The sequence below is a fragment of the Ischnura elegans genome (assembly GCF_921293095.1).
Source record: "Ischnura elegans chromosome 13 unlocalized genomic scaffold, ioIscEleg1.1 SUPER_13_unloc_3, whole genome shotgun sequence".
NCBI classification, from domain to species: Eukaryota; Metazoa; Arthropoda; class Insecta; order Odonata; family Coenagrionidae; genus Ischnura; species Ischnura elegans.
In genome coordinates this window covers 1612011-1636869 of record NW_025791659.1, presented here as the reverse complement: position 1 = coordinate 1636869, position 24859 = coordinate 1612011, and the positions used below count along the sequence as shown (strand labels likewise).

Here is a 24859-nt window from a genome sequence, read left to right as displayed (position 1 = left end):
GATATTCATGGTAGTTAAGAAATAGCATAAAAACTCATGAAACAGCTTAACAAAGCAGAGAAAGAGACTGCCCAAATAAATGTTATACCCAAGGAAGAATGGATAGAACACTATAGGAGATTATGGTATGATCCAACATTAGATGATACGATCAACACTCCAGAGGAAACAATAGGAGTAGACCCTATTGACTTGAAAGAACTAGAATATGCTCTGAATAAGACAAAAAATAGGAAAGCTGCTGGCATAGATGGAATTGAATCAGAGCTGATAAAATAAGGAGGAACATCCCTGAAAATAAGAATCCTCCATCTATACAACATGTGTTCGAAAAAGCTTGAAATCTCAAAGGATTGGAATGTGGCTAAGATTGTTTCATTGTTTAAAAAAGGAAAAAGAAATAATCCAGAGAATTACAGAGGTATAAGTCTACTAAATACTGCATATAAAATTTACAGTAGAATAATAAATACTAGACTACAAGCATAGAGTAAGTATATTCTAGAGGGCTCACGGCATAGGAGGAAATCGTATCGACTGTTTTAATTCTCTAACAGCCGATAGATGGCCCCTGGAGTGGCGAGCTAGGGGCGAGAGAGTCAGGTTTCCAGGTACCCAGCTTCTCCCATTTCCTTTCCACCCTCCCCTCTTCCTTAACTCTCTCGCAGTCTCCCTAGCATCGAAGGAAGGGGAGACGATGTTTACATCAGGCTAAGAGAATTGGCTCCTATAGGGGATTTTTTTATCGCCTGGTGAGCTGCGTCTCCCACGATTCTTCCCTCTGCTTGACTTTCTTACCAACTGAAAACAGTTTTACAACATGCAGCTGTAAATAAGTGTTTATACTGTCTCATGCACTTCAAAGATTGCTGTCCGAAAGTCAAGCAGGAGAGAGAGGGAATTTTCAGGGGGGTCCCGGGCCCAATAAATATATATATTCGCAAAACTAAACGAATAGGCTATCAGTTAGATAGGGTTGCGGAAGTATTCACTCCACCACTACAGATTTTGATGAAATTGTGAGAGGAGATATGCTCGAATATCGAATGATACTATGCGAGACAGAGTGATTCCTTTGACGAATTGCTACAGACTTCCACACTGCATTACTGGAACACTGGCAAATTTGAGAGAGAAGTCAAGCAGGAGAGAGAGGGAATTTTCAGGGGGGGTCCCGGGCCCAATAATCGCCGATGGTATTTTGTCGGAAGACATATTACAGAGCAACTTTGTGAAACTTTCTGCACTCCAGTTAATAAGGCAAGGAAATATTACCCGTGAATTAGTTCCACGGTGAAAATTTGATGCAAAAGCGGAGAAACATTCATGATAGTAGGAATTGTTGGTTTGGAGATTCTTATTTCAGGAATAAAGGACATAAAATGCAAAAGTTATCGAACAACAACATGCGAATAAATATACAAAATATTTCACATTCATTAAAATACAAGCTGGTAGCACTTTTCCACAACATTTTAATGCACACGATGCGTTTCGGCTCACAGGCCCATCATCTGGTACAATTTATTTATTTATTTCATCCAAGTTTATTTCTGTGTCCATAATATATATTTTTATTAATTAAAATGCTCATTTGCAAACTTTGGTGTATTCCACACAGTATGCATTCTAAATAAAGACCTGAAAATATCGAAACCGGTTGAGTTTTTTCATTAGTACTGTATTGAATACTAAATGGTTTAGTTTTGAATTTATAATGTCACCATACCACGAAGTGAATTCACGAAACATTATTTCAAATATATTTATACGTTCATAATCGTCTACTTCATCGCCTGGTGTGGTCTTAAAAGGAGAAATGAGCAAAAATTGGTCACGCTAGGCGAAGGAAACTCTCAACTAGGAAATACGTAATAATGAGTTGATCTTTAATAAGAAGGAAGCTATCTTTATAATCGCAATACAAGGAGGGATGTTTTGGAAATAATAAAATATTTACTTCAGGTATCGAGACCGAATTCTACAGGTTATCTTTGTGTCGGGCATGCAATCCGAGCGAGTGAGCAGCTGGAGAAATGACAAATATGAAATGACGATTATTACTGTGAAACACTACAGCTGGCCGTTTCTATCACTATTATTATAGGATAAGGACCTTATTTTAGCAACTGCTAGATTAGGAGAGAAAAAATGTGATTTAAATGCACGCTTACAGCACTATTCATAACATCTTCTCAAACACCATGTCCATCATTTATCAATAATATTTTCACCGCAAGAATAAACTGCCTCACGTTTGTATCCTGCCGTTTTATTCTGCCCTCAGTCTTGCTGATAAGGGACATGAAAATATCTTCACTTATCGTCAATTATTATCGATAATATACGGGAACATCGGCGACCAACTCCTTCTCCAACATGTTTAGCATGCTTATTCCAACGCTTTAATACCCCCTTTCCAGCCAAGGCCAAGTTCAGCATTCCTTCTGTTTTCCTTTTTTTGCCTCTTTAATGTTCAAGAGGCCTGATCAGACAATTTCGCCTGCTAAAAAAGACAGAATTCTTCACTTCCATAAGCTTCCAAATTTGTTTACATAAATATCGTATTTTTCCTTTTCGTCCAAATGATATGCATCGTGGGACACCCCCGTCCAGTTGCATCAATATTTTTGTCCAAAGATTTTGGTGCAAATTTGACCGTGGGACCTATGTGGCCTCTGTGTCAGCGCTTGGCGATGCTTTTTTGTCAAGGGCCCTGTGAATGGTTGGTTTCATCCTATTGGATGAAAAGTTAGAACCTGCCCTATTCATTTGGACAAAACGGTGTTTTGTTCAAATGATTGGACCAAAAGCCTGCTGGATGAAATTTTGACCGTGGGACAGGGTGCGCATTAGTTGAATCAAATTTTGATGCAAATTTGACCGTGGGACATCGCATAGTGGTCGGAAATCGGAAAAAGCCGGACAAAATTGCAAAATGACTTTTTTTGAGTTATAAACTTGAAACTTCGCAGGTATACTCAAAACCGATTTAAATTTAAGGATATGCACTTCCTTTGACAATGGTCCTACCAGTTTCAGAGATACACAGGCTTAAATGTGAGTAAATTTCCATAAAAACGCCCGTCTTCAATTTTCTCTGAAAATCTTCCAAAGTAAGTAGAAGGTGAAGTTATTGATGGATTCTTGCAGAATAAAAAACCACATAATCAGTTGGCATGTTGTTTTTGGCGAGAACAGTTTCGACAAAAGCCAACGGACGCGATGGAAACCCGAAGAGATTGCAGAGATAATCTGATCAACACCGCGAAAATCTTCGAACCTACTTTATGTTGCATGATTGAAACAAATCCTGTATTAGTGTTGAAAATCAGTATTTAAATGAATACTGATTTAAATGACTTGTTATCAAAGGCAAAAAACAGGTTTTGTACTGTTAAATTGTGTACGAAAAGCAATCAATATCTACTACACATAGAATCAAATATTTTATAACAATTAATCAATGGATAACTCAAGATTCTAACGCGATAACATATTTTAGCCTACGGATTAGGATTCCCCATGAGGCCTACGAAGTAAATTTTGTTTTCAGTTTTGATTCACAAAACTGCATAGATAATAGGAGGTTTAATTCCGAAAAAGGGGAGGGCGGATAGTTTTGAATTGCCACATTTTTCTAGTGCCGCAACAACTTACAATCGGAATATGCTAAAAATACTCCATTTGATAATGCTGCAAAAATGCTCACCGCGTAAAATGTATCTTTGGATATTTCGTTTTTCGGCCCCTGGGAGAAGGGAATCATTCATATAATGAGGCAAGAATTTAAGCTATGAGTGAACCCGGGCCCAATTGCAGCCGCTATTTGTTTTACTTTTAAGAACCTCAACTAAATGCTAACGCTAAAAACAAAACTTTCCTCAAACGACAATGCGTCTTGTCATTGACGAGACGACAATTACCACAACTATGATCAGAATAAGGTCTCAAGGAAAGGCAAAAGCATACATTAGATGATCCCCGGCCCCTTACGTAAGACCCGAAGTAGAAACCTGGTACAGCCGAAGGAAACCTTTTCATTTTCGACGTGGTAACAGAATGGGCACTCATCCCGCTATCAAGCAAACTAATCAAGGTCACCGACCACCCCTATTCCCAAAAATGCTACTGCTGATCCATACCTCTTTGTGTTTGTTTGCAGCTGCGCGCTTAAGAATTCATTACCAAATACTTTTAAGCTTTAGTTACTAACTGTGGTGAAGAGGCTATGACCGTTAGCAAAAGGCAAGCAGTGCATTATTTTTCAGTATAGAGATCAAATCTCACATTCCTATTTTATTGTAATATTCCGGCTCTTGGTGTTGTTAATAACATTTACACTTCACCAAAAAGAGGTATTTCCGAACTGAAGTTCTGAAGGACACTACGTGAAATGTATTTCATTTGATACATTGATCGTTCAACGAAGCGATGAACATCAATAAGATTTATATTGTCTATTGAAGCAAAAAAATCTTCCCTCACGGAAAATCTCTTCCTCGTCAAAACAAAACCCTCGCCTCGCCAACCTATCTGATGGCAAAACGAACTCCTTATGAGGCGGGAGCTTTCTGCGTAGACGCAGGCCAGTAAGGAAAGCCTGACGAGGTGCGGCCATTAAAAATGCATAACTCCCTTTGCAATCGAGATAAAGTTACAATTCTTTCACCAAAAAAAAATTTATAGTTTTGTCCAAATTTCATACGCAGCATATATGGACCTATATCGTAAGATACGAAAGTTAGCAGGCGATTGATTTTTACCCTGCAAAATTCCAAATTTTTCGTCCGAAAGATATATAAACACACATAACAACGTTGAAACTGAGTTATGAACAAATTAAAGTTTACTAGTATGGAAAAAAATGTGCTATATACGTTTCCTGCAAGTTTTAACTTTATACTAAGAACAGTCTGCCGGAAAATGGATTAGGAATTTAAACTCGGAAAAGTCAAGTAACTAGCCGAAATTCGAGAAAATATTTTTTATAACAATTGTTATAAACAAAATCGAATAATTAATGTCTTCACTAAACGTAGCAACCCTTTCTGCTTCAGAATATATTTTTAGACTTGTGGAACGAGCAAATTAAAAAAATTGCCAAAATTGTTCATAGCCATCTGGTTAATTGTTCTAGAACTACACCAAAAACGTATACGATTTTTGTGCGTGTGGTGAGCTCTCTATATATACTTACTCTATGCTACAAGCTATCTCTGATACCATTTGATTAGAAGAACAGGCTGGATTTAGGAAGGGAAGATCTTGCATTGACGATGTTTTTACTTCAAAACAAATAATTCAAAAACGAAGAGAGTTCATTCTGGAAACGCATCTGGCATTCATAGATTTTGAAAAAGCATTCAATCGTGTAAATAGAGAAATGTTATGGTCAGTTATGCAGAAAAGAGGGTTTCCTAGACATCTGATAAAAGCTTCCCAGAGTCTATACAGAGACACCAGAATTGCAATTGACACAGGGAAACAGATCACCCAAGAAATTATCATTAACCGAGGAGTTAGACAGGGTTGCAGCCTATCCCCAACCTTGTTTAATCTATATATAGATGACGTTCTAAGAATGTGGAAAGAGAATAATGTAGCACCAGGCATAGAAGTAGTAACATTTCAATACTTAAATATGATGCTGTTTGCTGACGATCAGGTTATAATGCAATATAAAGAGGACAAACTCCAGATGGCTGTACACAGATTACACGAGTTGAGCAAGCTAAACAACCTGAGAATTTCAAAAACCAAAACAAAGGCTATAGCATTTTTAGGAAGCAACCCGATAAGAACAAAAATTGTTATTGAGGATCAAGTCCTGGAGCAAGTGTCGCACTTCCAGTACTTAGGATGCAACATAACATATGATGAGGAAAAAGATATTATAAATAAGGTTATTTTCAGAAACAAATGATGCACCAGTCTTCAAAAGAGAATAAACGAAAGTACTAACACTAAGGCAATTGATACCAGGAAAATTTTCTCAGCAAACAGTCCGATTCTGAACAAGCCATTTTGAAAACACTGAATTCCGCAAACTTTTTCAAACATAGAGGCCATCTCCCACAACAACCTAAGATAGCAATCAACATGCTATACCTTGAAGAATTGCGAAACGATTGTCATCACACGGAATAATAAAAGCAATATGAAAAGTCGAAATTGATAAGTTGTAGATATCCAACTACTTACTTCTAAACCGAGTAGAGCATTTAGGGCATCTGCTTTCTGGAAATGTAAAACTACAGATGTAATACTATTGGTACTAGAAACCTATTTTATGGGAGAAGTTTGCATGAGAATTCAGAGGACAAATTTAATAACACATATTCATGGAAAATTAATATGGTCAATACAGTAGAATAATTTCCATTGCTTGGGTTTATAAGTGAGTATATCAAACATTTTTACATATAAAAATTAGTTACTCAGACTAAATATAATGGGAGGCATTTCCAAGTTGATGAAAAAAGTTATCTATACATAAACTCCTTTAAGGACAAAAGATGCTTAACATCAATGGGAAAATATGAAGGTTAATTTTACACAAGTTGAGGAACTTGAGGTGTTTTTACTTCCATGGACTAAATAAAAATTTTATAATGTATATTGAAGTGGAATGTCATTAGTTTTACCAAAAATAACTGAATCCTTAACAACATATTTGCTCAAAATGTATCCAACAGTGCTTTCAAGTATGTTAAATTGTTTCAGGTTCAGGTGTAAATGAAAATATATCCTAGATAAGTATAAACAACAAATGATAACTTCACCACTTTAAAGTATAACTCCACTACTGACCAGGGTTTCATCAGTATGTCATTTTCACTTCTCATAACGTTAAAAAATGACTGACATGTTATACTACGGGAAGCATAAAAACCAGTGATGGATGAAGTGAGAATGAATAGAGTCAATAGAATAGCACAGGCACAGAAAGAATTCCACAAAAAATAAAAATTTGCTCAAGGCTGAGAATAAAAATACAGAAGTAAGGAAACAATTCATCAGACACTACATATGGAACATATTTATAAATGGTAGCAAGGGTTCAAATTTGACCGCTGCAAAAAAGTAAAAAGTGGAAGCTTTGGAAATGCGTTGCTCCCAAAGAAAGTTGACAATACAAAATTTCACCAAGTAACACGCATGCATGAAGAAGAGTGGGAGAAAAGAGGTCTTCTAAAAACCCTAACTTAATCTGCCATATCATGAGATATGACAACCTTATAAGAACAATCAACAGACAAAGGGAAGGACAGGAGGACTAAGAGAAGAGAAAAAATGGCTGTGAATGTTTTTTATAGGTCAGGTTATTAAGGGTATACAAAAGGAAGAACATACACATGAAAAAATAAGCAGATGCTAGACAAGAATTGAGGACTCTATGAAACGAATTTTAGGAATGTGGATTTATGATGACAACATAAAACCCTAACTTAATCTGCCTGCATCTGTTTGCTTGTAGCACCATCAGAGCAATCATTCACCACATATCCTTCTTCATCATCGCTAATCTCATTATTTTTATCGGAAGAGCACTTGTAAGTTACTGGCTCACTCTATTGGAAAGAGGAACACACTTTGATACACATATTAATCCATTGGTGCACAAGCATAAGTGATAATGAATGAAGCTTGAATTACAGGATTGCTGTAGTAAACAAGTAATCCCTGATGAACTATTCTGGCCTCTTTGTAGAAAATAGATTTACTTAATCAACCAACAACATTTGGCCAATAAAGTTCTCATTCATTCAATAGAATCCAATGAAATCCTTGTTAAGAAGAAGGAACATCTTTATTGGGATAATTTTGAGAATGAATAGCTCTTAATATTGTGGAATTCCTCATTCATTATAAATTATTTTAAAAAAGGGCATGGATATCTAAAAAATTATAAAAATCTAAGATTAGCAAAATATGAATATTACATTAACAGTGGAAGGGTTTAGAGACTATGAGCAACAGCAGCAGAAAATTGAGTCAAAGTAAATAAAAATCAGTTCATGTCATTTACAGTTGATGTCTTTTGGCAATCAACTTGCACTGCTAATGTACAACACCCCATTCAAAAATGGTAAAGCAGGACAAATCCCTAGTCCTTGTTTTACATTCCTGTTCACTTCCAGCAAAAAATATACAAATATGAAATAATCTCAATCCTGTGAGCATCAATCTCTGAAAAGGAATGATTAATTTTTTGGGATCTGGCTAGCAGCTGCATCATGATTTATTAATTTATTTAATCTAGTCCAAAAACAGCACGAGGCGATTACAGAGGCCTACAATAAAAGGAGAAACAATTTAATAATATTAAGCAAGGTAACCAATAATTTAAAAAAATATTCAACAGTATTTACAAATAAATAACAAAGAATAGTAAATTTCATCGGGTGGTGTGAGGAATAGGGGGAAAATTATGATAGTGATGGTGCAAGATGAATGAGGGATGAAAAAAAGGATAAAAATTTGGAACACATTTGTCATAGAAGTCAATGGAAGAAGGAAGTGTAAATAGAAAATAACGTTTAGAGACAGAAAGGCAGGGGTTGAAACAATGAAATAGGTTACTCAACCTCGTCATGCACCAAGGTACACGAAGAGGAAAAAAAGAAAGAAGGTCAGATGATCAGTATTTTCTATTAAAGATTATTAAGAAGAGTCTGAGGTCATTGAGGATATGGCGATCAGCTAAAATGGTAATGCCAAGAGAGGATCTAATCTTGTTGAGGGAGAAGTTACAAGAAGGCGAGTTGTGGTATCTGACAATAGAAAGGAAAAAATTCAAAGGGCGTTTAAGAGCTTTAATGAAGGTGGGGCCGTAGGCCAGATTTTGCTGCAGTATTCTAGGACCAGAGACACAGAAAAGGAAGAAGGTGCGTAGAGCAATTAAATCCAACACCTCACTCTGGCAATACATCATAGCCACCAAAGACATAGCGCTGGTGGAATAGGATTTCCTTTGCTCACGGAAGAACAGCTTAGTGTCAAAAATAACCCCTAAGTGACTGAAGCAATTTGATCTGAGAAGTGACTGAAGCAATTTGATGCCCAGATAATCCGTAATTTATACTCAGGATTGACTTTCGTAGGGTGAATGACAGGATTATAGACTTGGCCGGATTAATTTTCAGACTCCAAATCTCAGACCATTGGTCTATGGCATCAAGAGCCTTCTGCAGAGCAAGACAGTCTCTCGGGGAATCAATCTGCTTAAACATTTTGCAGTCATCTGCATACAATAATATTTTACAATTGGCGGAGGAGACAATGTTAACCAGATCATTTATGTATAAAGCAAACAGTAAAGGTCTGCGGTCACCCCCTTGTGTAACTCCAGATGTACTCGCTGCCATCAAATAACGTGACCTATTTACTATAGTGTGTTGTTGCCTGTTCTGAGGGAAAGTTGATAAGATAGAAAGAAAATTTACATGGACATTATGCCATTTATCTGATATCAAGAGCAGTAAAAATGTCATGGTCATTCTGTTAGAGAGTGCCAAATTCAATAGTACTCAGTAAAACTCTCAATTCTTTACCCCCCCTCTGCTCTGTGGTGATCGAAAGTAAAACCTGGGTTTGCATGATCATAAAAATAACGACTTCTCAGTGATGTGATAACAGTGCACTCATAGCTCAGTAAACAAATATGAGCAGTCAGCTTAACAAAAAAAAACAGAAAAACTGTTCATTACAATGAATCATTCAATTTAAATGATTCATTCATGAAATTTATCCTATAGTTGGTCATTATTGATCAAGTGAGGGAGAGTGCTTTACGTTTCTGCCGCAAAGTGCTGGGAATATTCCACAAAGGAATGACATTGTGCTGTAGAAAAACAAAACTATGCAACTTCAAGAAGGGAAAAAACAGCACTGTACAAGGCAAGAGTACACTCACCAAGTAATCACTGGCCAATGGATCCGAGGCGTCAGTTGAAATTCCTGCTGGATCTGATGTGTACAGTGGAGGATGATTCCCTTCACTGAGCTGATCTTCATTCTCCTCTTTCACCGGGAACTAGAAGAGAATAATCTGTATCAGTCAATAAAAGCGAAACAATAATAAACTCATTTGATTATAAAAGCTCCTCTTTTACTTGCAGCCAACCAAGCTGGCCAAAGTAGTCATGAGATTCTCGCGACTCGCAGATCAAACTCCAGAATACCGATGTTCAGCTAGGGAGGGGGAGTTATATCGCAAAGGGCATGTGGTTTGAATGAGTGTTGGCCACTTAGAGCAGAGGTAAAACAGCTGGAAGGAAAGATCGAGGTTCATTGAATTGTCTTCATCTTTTCTTTACCCAGGCTTGTAAAGAGGAGCCACAACAGTTATAGCTGGATCCTTCATTGAAATAAAGGAGGAAGATAGCTTAAAACAAAAAGAGGGGATTAATGAGACAGCCCAGTTATAACCAAGACAAATGGCTTGAATAGACATTTCACACAGTCATCAACAAGTCTACTCCATCAGATACATGCAATTTCTATCAGAATATTTCCCATGCACAAGTGATATTGACTGAAAAATATTAGTGTGGGTCATCTTTCTGCCTAATACGTTACAACTGAAAAAGCCCTCAACTGACAGTTGCATAACTGTGAGTGACTTCCAGTAAATATACTTATATGTGTGTCAGACACACCCTCTTTCTTATAGAACAGAGAAATTTGTACAAATGAAGGTGGTTCAAATCAGGTTTCACTCTGTACCAGAACATAACTTACCAACTCATTGACCCTGGGCAGTACTAAGTCTGGCACAGGAAGGTATATTTCAGCGGTTTGGCCTGAGCATGTGGGCTTTGAGTTGTTTTCAATCACATCTTGAATGCAGCCCTTAGTCTCCATGGAATGCCCCGAATTGTCATCAGCTGCCCCTCCTCCTTCAAAACTCTGCAGAAAAAGTAACAGTGAAAAAACACTTACCTCCTTAAAAATACATACATGGGATACTCTAAAGTAATATGAAAAAGGATGTTAAACATACTGTCTATGCTTTCATATAAAAATGGAGTGGTGTCATCAAGCCCGTTAATCAAGTTTTGGGTCTAGTAAATATGGATCTCTGTGCTCCACCAAAAAACCACCAAATTCTCTTTTTTCAACTATGGTGTCTTTGAATAGGATCATTGATGTGGAATAAGTTTTCCTAACACTTCATTAACTCTTGCCTATAGTTATATGGAAACTAAAAATTAAGGTCATTTACCTAGTTTGTTAGATACTTGATTACATGTTGTAATATTGTAATAACATGTTTTATATTTGCTTAACTTTTGATAAGCTTGACTGGTATAAAGTTTGGTAAAACTACTTTTGTGCAACCAATTTTTACAATTTTTTGTTTACATGTAAAATATATTCATAAATAATGATTTTGATAGATTTTATGCAGCATCTAAAATATTACCTACCACTTAAGAGTACTACTTTTCTAGGTCAGTGCAACTTATGATCTAAACTATTTATTTTATTTACCAATGACCCAATTAATACAATTTGAAAGCAAAAAAATCATCTCCTATGCCTACACTATTTTAAAAATCAGGATATTTTTCCAAATAACCATTATACTATTATTATACTTAAAACTGACATCGCATGAAAATGGCACATTCGTTTTTATTTAATTGCACTTTCAATAACAGTTTATCGCATTTTGTTGCATCTATTTTTTATTTTTATAATGAGGTAGATGATGATAAAATGTAATGACACACAGTTATATGACAAAATACAGAATATTTTACATAATTATGTTGTAAAATAAAAATAAATTAAGGAACAAGATATAGTGGCAGAGGTGTAGCTTGCCCGTGCCTACTTGTAGTTCGCGTCCATGTAGAGTTCCAGCCAACTAGCAGCTGGCAAGTGGCTCACATGTTTTACGCAGTGAGTGCCGGCAGAGCATTCGAACTGCGCTTGGCACATAATGTATGAATTTTGCCGTCTAAAAGGTAAATTTGCGTAAAAATATCATAAAAGTCCAGTGACCGCATCTATCTCGCATTTATTTGCGCATATCGCATCCATAACGCTTTTGCGATATTCACGCGTCTCAAGCAATAATTACAGTAAAGAAACATTAAAAAACTCAAATTTTGAAAAAAATTGAACTGACATTGTTGAACTTAAGAACCTGACAACATTACATTGATCAAGGGTAAGTTCCATTATAAAAAAAAACTTTTCAAAGCAAAGAAAGTTGATTATAAACAACAATAACTCCTTCTGTGAACAATGAAACTACCAATCAACATAATGATTTGGATAAACACCATAAATCAGTTCTTAGTTTCATACACAGATCTACCTACTCATGAGAGCATTTAATTCTTTTTAAAAATCATTACTAATGTATCCTTATATGAATACAACATTTACGTTTCCTAACATTTCTCTAATGAAATGAATCAAGTAAGAGTTCCTTTACATTAATCGAATACACTTTGCTCCATTGAAGTAAAATCACTCCTTATAACTGTATAAAACTGAAGGTAATCATTAAAATCTGTTGAGATTATGAATAGGAATGAACAGGTGATGATGCGGACTTTACAAGAATAGGCTATTTCAGGGTGATTTCAGCACACATCTCCAGGATTTGAATTCTAAGCCAGTGCTTCATGGGTTGCATCTTGCAAGAAGAGACACCGAACCGTGCAATGCAAAAATACATGTCAACGAGCGAGCATCTGCTGAAGAAATATTGCACAAAGCATAGTAACACACTCATACACAACAGAGTATGATATTATACAGGTTCTACATTAAAAAATTCACGGATTTTTTCCAGGTTTCCAGGGCGTTTTAGGCAGAAATATTGATGACGTTACAATCATCGGCCGCACGTTAACTAAAAAAGTAACAAACGCGACAGATGCCTTGAATGCAAACGCAGCAATGACAGTGCTATCTCTCTCATGACGTCACCTATCGTAAGCAAAATTCATGTCCGGCTAAAAGGGTGTGAGTGGGAAAATGGAGAGAGCAGGGTGACAGGGAAGTGAAGATGTGCCTGGTTTTTGCCAGGATTAACGTCTTCCAATCGCAGGGTTAAGGTCAATGTGCTGTCATGGCACACACGGACCAATTAATAGTTGTGCTTTCGAATACACGTGTGCAGGTAAATGCGTGGACAGTATCTGCACCTGAATGACCTTGAAACATGATTGGAATATCATTTTTTACCCGTCTATCGTAGTTCTACAATCAAGTTTGGTAAAACTACTTTTGTCTAACCAATTACATATTACAATTTTTTGTTTACATGTAAAATACATTCATAAATAATGATTTTGCTAGATTTTATGCAGCATCTAAAATATTACCTACTACTTAAGAGTACTACTTTTCTAGGTCAGTGCACCTTATGTTCTAAACTCTATTTATTTTATTTACCAATGACCAAATTAATACAATTTGAAAGCAAAAAAAATCATCTCCTATGCCTGAACTATTTTAAAAACAGGATATTTTTCAAATAAGCATAATACTATTATTATACTTAATACTGACATCACGTGAAAATGGCACTTTCATTTTTATTTCATTGCACTTTCAATAACAGTTTATCGCATTTTGTAGTGTCCATTATTTATTTTCATAATGAGTTTTATAACGATAAAATGTAGGGAAAAACAGTTATATGACAAAATACAGAATTTTTAAAATAATTATGTTGTAAAATAATAATAAATTAAGGAACAAGACATATAGTGGCGGAGGTGTAGCTTGCGCGTACCCACTTGCAGTTCGCGGCCATGCAGAGTCCCAGCCAACTAGCAGCTGGCAAGTGGCTAACATGTTTTAAGCAGTTAGTGTCGGCAGAGCATTCAAACTGTGCTTGGCACATAATGTATGAATTTTCCAGTCTAAAAGGCAAATTTGCGTAAAAATGTAATAAAAGTTCAGTCACCGCATCTATCTCGCATTTATTTGTGCACATCGCATCCATATCGCTTTTTCGAAAATCGCCTGTCTCTAACGATGGTTAAAGTAAAGAAATATTAAAAAACTCAAATTTTGAAAAAAAAAAAAATTGTACGGACATGGTAAAAAATAAGAAACTGACAACATAACATTGATCTAGGGTAAATTCCATTATAAAAAGCTTTTCAAAGCAAAGAAAATTGATAATAAATAACAATAACTCCTTCCTTGAACAATGAAACTGCCAAAAAACATAATGATTTGGATAGAGACCATAAACCAGTTCCTAGTTTCATACACAGATCTACCTACTCATGAGAGCGTTTAATTCATTTAAAAAATCATTACTAACGTATCCTTATATGAATACAGCATTACGTTTCCTTAGATTTCTCTAATGAAATGAATCAAGTAAGAGTTCCTTTACATTACTCAAATACACTTTGTTCCATTGAAGGTAAATCACTAATTCTAACAGTATAAAACTGAAGTTAATCATTAAAATCCATTGAGATAAATAGGAGATAACAATGCAGATTACAATTTTGAGGAAAGAAGGTTTGTAAAATTTATTTTATGTTAATGTCGACTATGGCTGTTTAACGAAAGCATAGGTAATTAATTTCAAATAAAAAAATGGGATCCCCAGAGGCAACCTGATATCACCATGAAGTATCTCTTACAGTCTCATGGAGGCTTTGTGCAAGTGATGTCAAGAAAGAAGATGAAACTTTTTTTATTTGAAAATAAGCAATTAGGTATGAATACTGTTGAAGGGTTTCATCCATATACGCCCGGGTTTCAGGGAAAAAGCATTTAAATTTAAAAATACGATCACATTGAATTTATTTTAATAATTTGGCTCATTGTTTCAATGCCTGTTTGGCCTAGTGGTAGCACACCGCACTTTCATTTTGAAGGACCAGGGTTCAAGACTCGGAGAGACTAAATTTTTTCCAGTCTGCCACCTCCATTTTTTGTCATCTTTTCCACCTTATTCAGATTTGTTGATTTCAGATGTTTCACATTTTTTTTACTTGACTGCTTAATGAGAATAAGCACTATATTGACACTGGTGTCGCCAAGATTCATCCAAGCAAGAGTGGTTAAACTGTGGTGCTGGCATCAAAATGAAGGGAACTTATTTTCAGAGCCAAAGATTTTAAACAAACTGTCTTTGAAGAGTTGCCCAGGTCCCGTGTGGAAGAAAGATATAAAATCAGGGAGAACGAAAATTGACAAGCTTTAAATGATCGACAGATGGGTATACGATCGCTTTGTGGAAGCCAGGAACAGGAATGAACAGGTGATGATGCGGAATTTACAAGAATAGGCTATTTCAGGATGATTTCAGCACACATCTCCAGGATTTGAATTCTAAGCCAGTGGTTCATGGGTTGCATCTTTCAAGAAGAGACACCGAACCGTGCTATGCAAAATAACAAAATACGTATCAGCGAGCAAGCGTCTGCTGAAGAAATATTACACAAAGCAAAGTTACACACTAATATACAACACAGTATGATATTATGGCCTCAGGAAAGCTGCTTCCTAAAGTTTTTTGTGCATGCCATAATCTGGTGGTGATTTTGGAAAGACAGTCATGAAAATTAAAATGCAAGATTTCCCAAAAATATGCTAGAAAAGAAGACCTTCCCATTCAAGTAGTTCATTCCAATCTCTACTCCAACAGTTTTTCCATGCACTTCAAATTCATTAAACAAAATAGATCTGTAAAATGATGTGCATCCCATTCCCTTTGCCATGTAGCTACTAACAAAAAATTATCTGTACAAAAAATAAGCATTTTCAAAAATATTGACCAAAAAATTATATCATGAGAATAAAAATCATAACCTCATATTTTTAAGGCCTGTTTACACCACACAATAACATATGCAATTTAATGCGTGAATGCATGAACAATGAATGCAAGGACCAAATCAGACAGGTTCTATTTTCTATTCATGCATTCACACAAGTTGGGTGTGTTACACAATGCATTCTTGTGTAGATTTCTGGATTCATTTATTTAGACAATAACTAGCACAGGTAAATTCATGGAGTACACAGACCTTTAACCATGAACCGTAATGCAACAACCCCTACCAATTTAAAAAGCAATACAGTGTTTAATATCCCCAGCCACAATTATTACGATTCTTACATGGGAAAAACATCTCAATACATAAAAAATAGTATTTAACAACAAAAAACATCTCTTAAAACTAGGATAACTATAGAAATGTGCCCATTTTTACAGTGTAATAACTAAAAACCAAACTCTCACTAAATAAAAACCACACTCTCAATAAATAAAAAACACACTTTAGTGTACATGATTTTTGGTAGTCCCAAAATCATGTACACAAAATATTATTATTGAAGAATTGTATGAATCACGGTTTATATAAGCAAAGACAAAAAAAAATTCATAAACAGCTGACAAAGATAATTTTAGCAAATAATATTGTTATCAAATCAATCAGATACGTCACAAATATAATATAATGCATATGTTTAATATAGTAATATTGCAATGAACAAGTACACTAAATACCCACATAGCAGAAATACATCTCGGATACGTCTCTGAGACGTCTCGAATATCACATGTTACGTCTCAGAGACATTCTGAGAGCTTCAGAGGCATCTCTGAGACTTCTCTGAGATGTCACTATGTCCAAAAAAATGGTCTATGAGATGTCTCATGAGACGTCTCAGATAAGTCTCTGAGATGTCTCATAAGAGTTTGTACTCTGGTATGCTTAAAAATGTAGGCAAAAAATAATTAAATGCAAATTATACAGTTATGGCCTACTTTTCTCGATCATTTTCAAATTTTGTGATGGATCACCTTTTGAAAATAAGAAACCCATATTAAATGTCGTGATTTTATAATCAAAACTGCAGATTTGCACCGAAAAATATATATGGAAGGCATTGATGGCGTTTAAATACGTTTTTTTATAATTCCTGAACGTCTCACGATTACATCTGTGAGACATACGTGATATTCGAGTCATTCGAGACCATAGTGAGACGTCTCTGAGAGGTTCGTTGCTATGTGGGCAGCCAGGTATGTACAATACATTTTCTTAACCAGTTCTAGTCATTTTCGATCGATTTGTTGAAATATTCCATTGGATATATCTTCGTGTATTACAACTTAAAAATGGTAAATAAACTTCTTCATGTCCGCAAGTACGATTCTATAAATTATCTAAACTGTAAGTGCTAGAATTTAAAATCAAACTAGAGGTAAAAAGCAAAAGAAATACAACGAAAACATATTCCACAAAAGCTTTCATGTTCATTGATATCTATTTTGAGTTGGTCATTGATGAACTCAAATTATTCACTTTTTGCTATGATTGAATTGTAAACACTTAGTTATACCAAAAGGAAAAAAAACGACTTCACTCGTCACCATTGAGTAACCAAATGAGAGTTAACTAATGCCTCGTCAGGATTGACTAATTCGGAAACACTGTGTGGGACATTGCACTCTTTTCACTGCTCAGTCGATCATTGCACAAGGGCCTTTAGTACCATCTAATTTTGTTCATTAACAAATTTAATGCTCCATTAACTTTTGATCCCTAATCACAGCGATTTAGCAAACGTTGCACGTACCAGTTTGTCACAGTCATAAAGCATTATCCTTAGCCCGTCGTGGCAAGTGATCCATCAAATACGCAATTAAGCTACTTTTTAAAGTTATTGTTATAACCAGTTTAACCAATAACTACAAAAATATTTCTAAATTTTTCATTCACGTTACAAATTCACGGTACATAATCATGAACATGTTAATATCTGTTTGCGAGAATGATTTAACATTATTTGGAAGTTACACGAGGCTTCCACTGAAAAAAATGAGAAGCACTCACCCTGAAGTAATCTCTGGACGAAAATGTTCTCAGTTCTGCGTCCGATTTGTGACAAATATTTCTGAAATCGTTGAATTCGATGAGTTTTTTCAAGCACAGTGGACATAAAGTGGCAGGCAGGCCATCTCCCACAGCAACCTAAGAAAAGAATGCAAATATTTGCAAAAGATTTCAGTCGTACCGTGGAAAACATGTACTCATAGAACGAAATAAAACAAGAGTTAAGGAAATCGATAACATGCAACCCCCAATGAAAAAATTGTATAAACCTGTTTCAAAATTTTATACAATTTATACAATTACCATGGTAATTGTATAAAATTTTGAAACAGGTTTATACAATTTTTTCATAGGGGACCCGCCACTTACTTTTAAGTCGACTAAATCATACAAGGCATCCTCTACAGTTATCTGGCTTGCTACAATTGAAGTGAATATGTTATAATAATAATCATTTTTCTTCATGCAAAGTCTGCATGGGGTGCCCTCAGAATTCCTGTCTAGAGAATCCGAGTAATTCCCAGAGGTAGCACTCATGTTTTCACAGCAATAACTAATTCAGTCTCTAAAACAGTTCACTCCTCAAGCTAAGCATCCACACAGCACTCATTGATTACTAAATTCCTTATAAATTACGATCATTTCCATACGTTACACCAATGCAAAAACATTACACTTATTAAGAAAAAGGGCGTGTTAAGCTCACATTTAAATATGACCTCAAAAAGAAGTCACATCGCAGCAGAGTAATCAGCAAATATTTCAACGAATTCTATGTTTATTGACGCAGTAAATTATAATAGATCAGATAAGCAAGCTTTAGCTCAGATTCCGAACTTTAGTTGCATTTTTTAGCACTAGAGGATAACGTACGCAGTAGGCCTACAATCGATAAATGAGGTATTTGCAACGATGAGTGATAAACTATGGAGCTCTATTGCTTTATTTTAAACATAAATGTTTTAATAATGTTTTTAATTAAACGTTTAAGATATTTTGTACCCTTTTTCATACTTAAAGACCGTAAATTAACTATGACCGTGTGGAAGCTGAAGTCGGGCTTAAATTCAGCTTCCGGCCTAAGCATTGAATATTAATGAAAAATAAATTATAATTCTACCATAAATTGAAAGAAAATTGATGAATATGTATTAAGTGTCCCTTTATTTTTTCAAATGGAAAGAAAATTATCTTGAAACGCGAATGTTTGGCCTGTTCTGTAGGTGTGCTGTTTGCGGATAAAATGGCAACTAGATATCATCGATTCTATACTGAGGCTTGATTGTATGTTCTTCTATTAACAAATAGACGTTGCTAATGGGTCTTTGTCGTGCATGTTGTGTTCGTAAGATTTACCGTAGCCTACGTTATTCATAAGGCCGTCCAACGTGAGCTGTAAACGGGCAGAATGAGCATGTCTGGAGTTAGTTCCAGTTGTCGCCGCTGGCGCTGTTTTGAGAACAAAATTTGTATGGGAATGAATGGCGAACATTTGAAACAGACGCGATTTTTGTCAAAATTAGTTCTCTTTTCGTGATTATGCTAACATTTACCTTATTTATTTAATTTTGGCCTTTATTTTTTGGTATTTTTCACGGAATAATGTTTTCAAAATTATAGGCATTTCCGACAAAGTGATATTTTCCTAAACGCAGGTCCTGTTGCAGTGTTCGTTTCTTTTTTAGCATAATTGTCCAGAAGTGGCCTCAAAAATTTTTGTAATATTACACGAAGCAATACCGGGTTTGTGCATTGCTTACAAGCAAATTCCTTCAGAAATCTTGGTAAAATGAATGTCAGTAATTGCTCTTCAAGTAGCTGGCGTTGCAGAAAGAGTATTGCCCGAATATAAAATTTTGCTGTCAAGTTTGCGCACTGCTTACACTGAGAAATATATAAAGTTTTTGCTAGGATAACGATCTATCTATGATCTATTCAAATGGTTCACTAATAACAGCGAGGGAGCACTTTTTTGACATGCGGCGAGAGGTTCCAGACACCCTATACATTCAGTTCTCTCCTCTGCGATTCGGACTAGGTAACCCGCCACGAAAGCTATTGCAGCTTCTCTCATATATATAAGCGATGATCACTTGGGGAAATTTGTTAATAATAATTAATTAACTATCAAATAATTAATCTGTCGACAAACAGGTTTTCAGTAACCTTACCTGGAATAGGTCTACTTAATATCTCGAGAAGATCTTCCGGTTCCGTTGCAGGAGTTTCATGGCCCTTAGAAATGCTATTGAGTTTCCTGATAAGCAACAGTGATTTGCCATCTCCAGAGTCATTTACTCTATCGCAGAGAGGTAGACAGTTTTAAATTCAAGTTCTTGGCATGTTTTCACTGTTTTCCTGCTGTCGGTAGAGTAACTTGACGTAGTCACTGGAAGCGTTTACTCCGTCAGATGTCAGTCTACGGTCAAGAAACTGATTTCTCATGTTCTCAAGGGTGTGACTAAAATCGTAGCTAAGGAATAGAGGCCGAAATGGGGCCACAAGGCGCGCAATGGAATACTGTCTTCTGAATGAACGCAAATGAATCCTTTCTTCCACTCATCAATTCGAACGTACTGGTGTTTACTCTTTGGCCATCTGTGAAAATTCCCACAAAAAATGTAATTTAACTAGTTTAATAGAGGAACACGTTTTGCTCAATTCCACCCAGTTTTATTACAATTTTACGCTGTTTCTTGCGGAAAAAAATGACGTGATACTTGCCAGGACCCCCCTCCCCTCCACGTGAGATTGGGTGAGAATCGGTTCGATCCCCTTGCCCCTGAACGATTCACGCAATCAATGAGTACCCCTTACACATAGAGTGGTACGCATAGGCGGATCCAGGGGGGGCACAGGGGCACGTGCCCCCCCAGATCCTTTAAAATATGCTAGATTTTTAATACGGTCCCAATATCATTTCGTTTGTTTTGTATGACGAGGTATCCTTGTGCCCCCCCCCCCTTGAACAAAATCCTGGATACGGCCTTGCTTGTGCCCCTCCCAGAAAGAAATCCTGGATCCGCCCCTGAATTGGTACGACAGTTTACATAACAAAATCCGAAAACAAGAAAAAGCGGTTTTTTAACCCACAATGTCACACCTTGCTTTCTTTTCTTGTGGCATGCTTTCTTTCCTTTTATAGTGGTACGTCATGTAGTATATCGAAACCTGCTGCGTGAACGGCGGTGATATATCCATGAATTTGCCACGAGAATATATTCCCCTGAACCGGGAATCGAGGCTGTGATCTTGGATTTCCAGGCCACTGCGCAGACTTTCTTTGATTCCCATGGCAATTGTTCCGAGGCTCGTGGTACAAGATGAGAGTGGCGGATCTATGGGGAGGGGAGACGCTTAGGAGTCGTAACATACGCTATAGATAAAAATTGAAATTTTCATATGTCACTACTTTGACGTAAAGCATATAGCTAAATTTTCCGGTATATTTACCAACTATAACGAGTCAAAATACAAATTATTTTTAACCTTATAGGGCCTATTTTAACGCTTTGGAACTGATAAAACGATCTACTACACCTGCATAATATAGTGTCTTTTTCATCAAAGAATTAGTCTAAAACAGCCGTTTTTGAGTCTGGAAAATCCTTACTTTCAAAATCCCCGAACCCCCCTTCGCCTAGGGGGAAATTCCCGTGGTTGTGTACTAATTCACGAAGATAGGCCCCCCACCTAGTTGGTGCAGATCTATATCCGTCACTGCTAGATTTTAAACCCTTGTGGTTCGTCAAGGATGTCAACGCGGGAAAAAAGGACTTCAATGAAGCCGCAACCCAAGACTAGAGCTTGGGCGTTGCAGGGGGGCGTGTGCCTCTGGCGAAGATTTCAGAGAGGGGAGCAGAAAATTTTGAAACATTTATTACAAAAGTTATTTAACTTTCATAATTAAATTAGTTAGCCAGAATAATTAAAAATCATTTTAAACTAATATTAATAAAAGTTCTTCACAGCATACATACGGCGAGTAATTTCAACTAACGCACCATAAAAAAATGGATTACAGAGGTATTATATTTTAGGGGTGGAAGAGAGAAAGGGATCACGGGAGGGATAGTGGCAAACTGATCGTTGCACCCCCTGACAAAAGTCCTAGTTCTGGCCCCTTCACGACCGGTTAAGAGTCTCAATCCTGCCCTAAAGACGCGCATGGCGGTATGACCGCAGTTCGATCCCCGGTACAGGAGATTTTTTTCTCATGGCAATTCTTGTATATTTGATAAGTTTTGGTTAGTGAGTAATCATTTCCATCGAAAAATGTTTTGCAATAGGGTCCAAAATCAATCGCCTTAGGACTAATTTTCTCGAGACCTCGTTAAAATAAATATCCTCGCTTTTTCTCATACTTCATTATTTTCCCCTGCCAAACAACCTAAAGGTGGCTTGCTGGGTATTATGTAGATTTACAAGTATTAGAAAGAATTTAGAGCCTCTCTTAAGATAAAAATAACGTAATTTCATCAGTTCCGTTGCTATTTCCCGTAAGATCTCATGTAATTCATGTTCTCAAAAGAGCGCCTCTACCGGCCGAAGACTCAACTACGTGCGCTGTCCCAGCTTTTTCCCGACGTTGGACGGCCTTGTATATAACGTAGGCTACGGATTTACAATCATGTCATAAATTGTTGAAAATATTCTCAGCCCATGCTATTGAGTCGTAAAATGTCTATCAGGAGATTGTTGTTTGTTGTTGGCGTCGTTGGTCCTTTCGTTGAGCATAATAATTATAAGCATTTTCATTTGCAAACAACAACGTAGTGAATGTTGTTTCCTTGTGAGATTTTGAGATCTTTGTCGGTGAGTAGATGATGTCTTTGACGATATACCTGATTTAAACAGTGAATGAGATTTTGAAGTGAAGACATGAGTCGCACCAGCGGGATTTTCACGGAATCTTCAGGAAGGAATTGCAGACTTTGTAGGAAGAGTCATGATCATTATTATAACATATTCACTTCGAATGTGGGATGCAATATAGCTGTAAAGGATGCCATACATGATTTAGTCGGCTTACATGTGAGTCGCATATCAAATGCAATCGATCTTCTTTGGTGCTTACTTCATTTCGTTTTTTCCAAGATAACTACGACTTACGTTGATGTATAATTTGTTTATTAATATCTCAGATTGCTGTGGGAGATGGCCTGCCCACTACCATGTGTCCACTGTGTTTGAAGAGACTTACGGAATTCAGCGTCTTCAAAAAGATTTGTTTAGAATCAGACGCAGTTCTTAGAAAAAGTTTGCAGAGTAATTGTTGCAGGGTGAGTACTTTTCCTTTTTTCTTATTCGATGACTGGGGTAGTATAGGTTTGGCAGAGTTAAAGGTGACACTCTTCCGTTTTTGTTGACAACAGTAGGAATGTAGAAAGATAAATTTTGCGGACTGAAATAGTTATGGTATGAAGTTTTGAGGATAAACTCTGCATTGTAATCGATTAACTTCTTGGTGACACAATTCGAGAAATATAATGTTGTAGAACTACCGGTGGCCATTAAATCGAATATCAACTAAAAAGGTACATCGATTAACGGTCAAAAGATAATTTAGCATACATTTTGTTAATCTACAATAGAAGAGCACATGAAAGGCCCTCGTCCAACGTACACGGAAAAGTGTAAAAAGTCCAATATCCCATAAACGGTTTTTCCCTATCTGTGAGGCAAGATGCCAATTGTGTTGCAGTTGCTTTTTCAGTGTCAAAGAATGAAGACATGTCGTCTTCTGGCAAAACTTAGTGTTTACTGGACAATAATATTCAGGAAAGTATGGGATTCAAATTCACCTTATATCAACTTAGAAAGGCAATCCACACTCTTGGCTCAGGGTCATTCCATTTCAAATCAGCCATGCCATGACACCCACCGACTCAGATTTTCTTGAAACTTGCCATGGTCAAACATTCTGGTATAGTTAGAAATTGTGTACAATTTTAGCCTTCAGTTGACAATGAATGACTTCATGCAGTGAATATTTAATGATAGTCGTGGGTTCATTATGGACCACTAAGCTTTAGAAAAAACATGCCTTGTCATCTCACAGGAATGGAGTTGCGGATGAAAATATAAATCACCATGTGTCTCACGTTGCGGTACTTGAGGGGTCACTCCCAAATTTCAATTGTTCATATTTCATTGAGGGAGTTTGAGGGAAAAAAGCATTTAAAATTTAAAAATACGATTGCATTGAATTTAATTAAATAATTTGGCTCTTGTTTCAATGCCAGTTTGGCCTACTGGTAGTGCACGCTCTTTCATTTTGAAGGACCAGGGTTCGAGACTCGGAGAGAGTAAATTTTTTCCAGCCCTCCACCTCCATTTTTCGTAATCTGTTCCATCTTCTTCAGATTAGTTGATTTCAGACGTTTCACATTGTTTTACTTGACTGCTTCTTGGGAATAAGCCCTATATTGACACTGATGTCGCCAAGATTCATCCAATCAGGAGTGATTAAACTGTAGTGCTGGCATCAAAATGAAGGGAACTTATTTTCAGAGCAAAAGATTTTAAACATACTGTCTTTGAAGGGTTACCCAGGTTCCAAGTGGGAGAAAGATATAAGATCTAGGAGAATGTAAATACTATTTTTTAATATTTGAGTATAATTTTAATATTTACATCAATTTTGATTAACTAGATCACAAAATGTATGGGTAAAATCATTCCTGTTTGTGCCTTTAATGAAATTAATTGTTTCTTTGAATAGTTTTATAGATAAACGCTATTCTGTTTTTTTTAATGCATTATAACTTTTGAAAGAATTAAATTAATACTGTGGTTAACAAGCTTATTTTATATATTATATTAAATTATACTGTGGTTTAAGTTTAAATATGACCTTAGTATTAATAAGTTACCTATACCTTTGTTGTTACCATTGTTGAGAAATAAATTTTTTAGGTACTGAGATGCTTATCCTGCATAAAAGCCTTAAAAATCTTGGCTAAGGATATGGTGTGCAGAAGGTTACGTAGGAATTACACTGGGTCAGATTC

General features: G+C 36.2%; 1 protein-coding gene across 1 annotated transcript in view; it reads right to left on the bottom strand.

The window, feature by feature from the left end:
- The window catches only part of LOC124172815 (zinc finger protein 569-like), a 36883-nt gene extending 19003 nt beyond the window's left edge, over window positions 1-17880 (bottom strand). Inside the window, exons 1-3 of the mRNA XM_046552303.1 lie at window positions 17847-17880; window positions 10747-10914; window positions 9920-10039 (exon numbers count right to left, since the gene is read on the bottom strand). Of these exons, the coding sequence (XP_046408259.1) occupies window positions 9920-10039; window positions 10747-10869 (243 nt within the window). The 5' untranslated portion in view covers window positions 10870-10914; window positions 17847-17880. The remainder of the gene's footprint in view (window positions 1-9919; window positions 10040-10746; window positions 10915-17846) is intronic.
- Between the last annotated feature and the right edge of the window lie 6979 nt (window positions 17881-24859).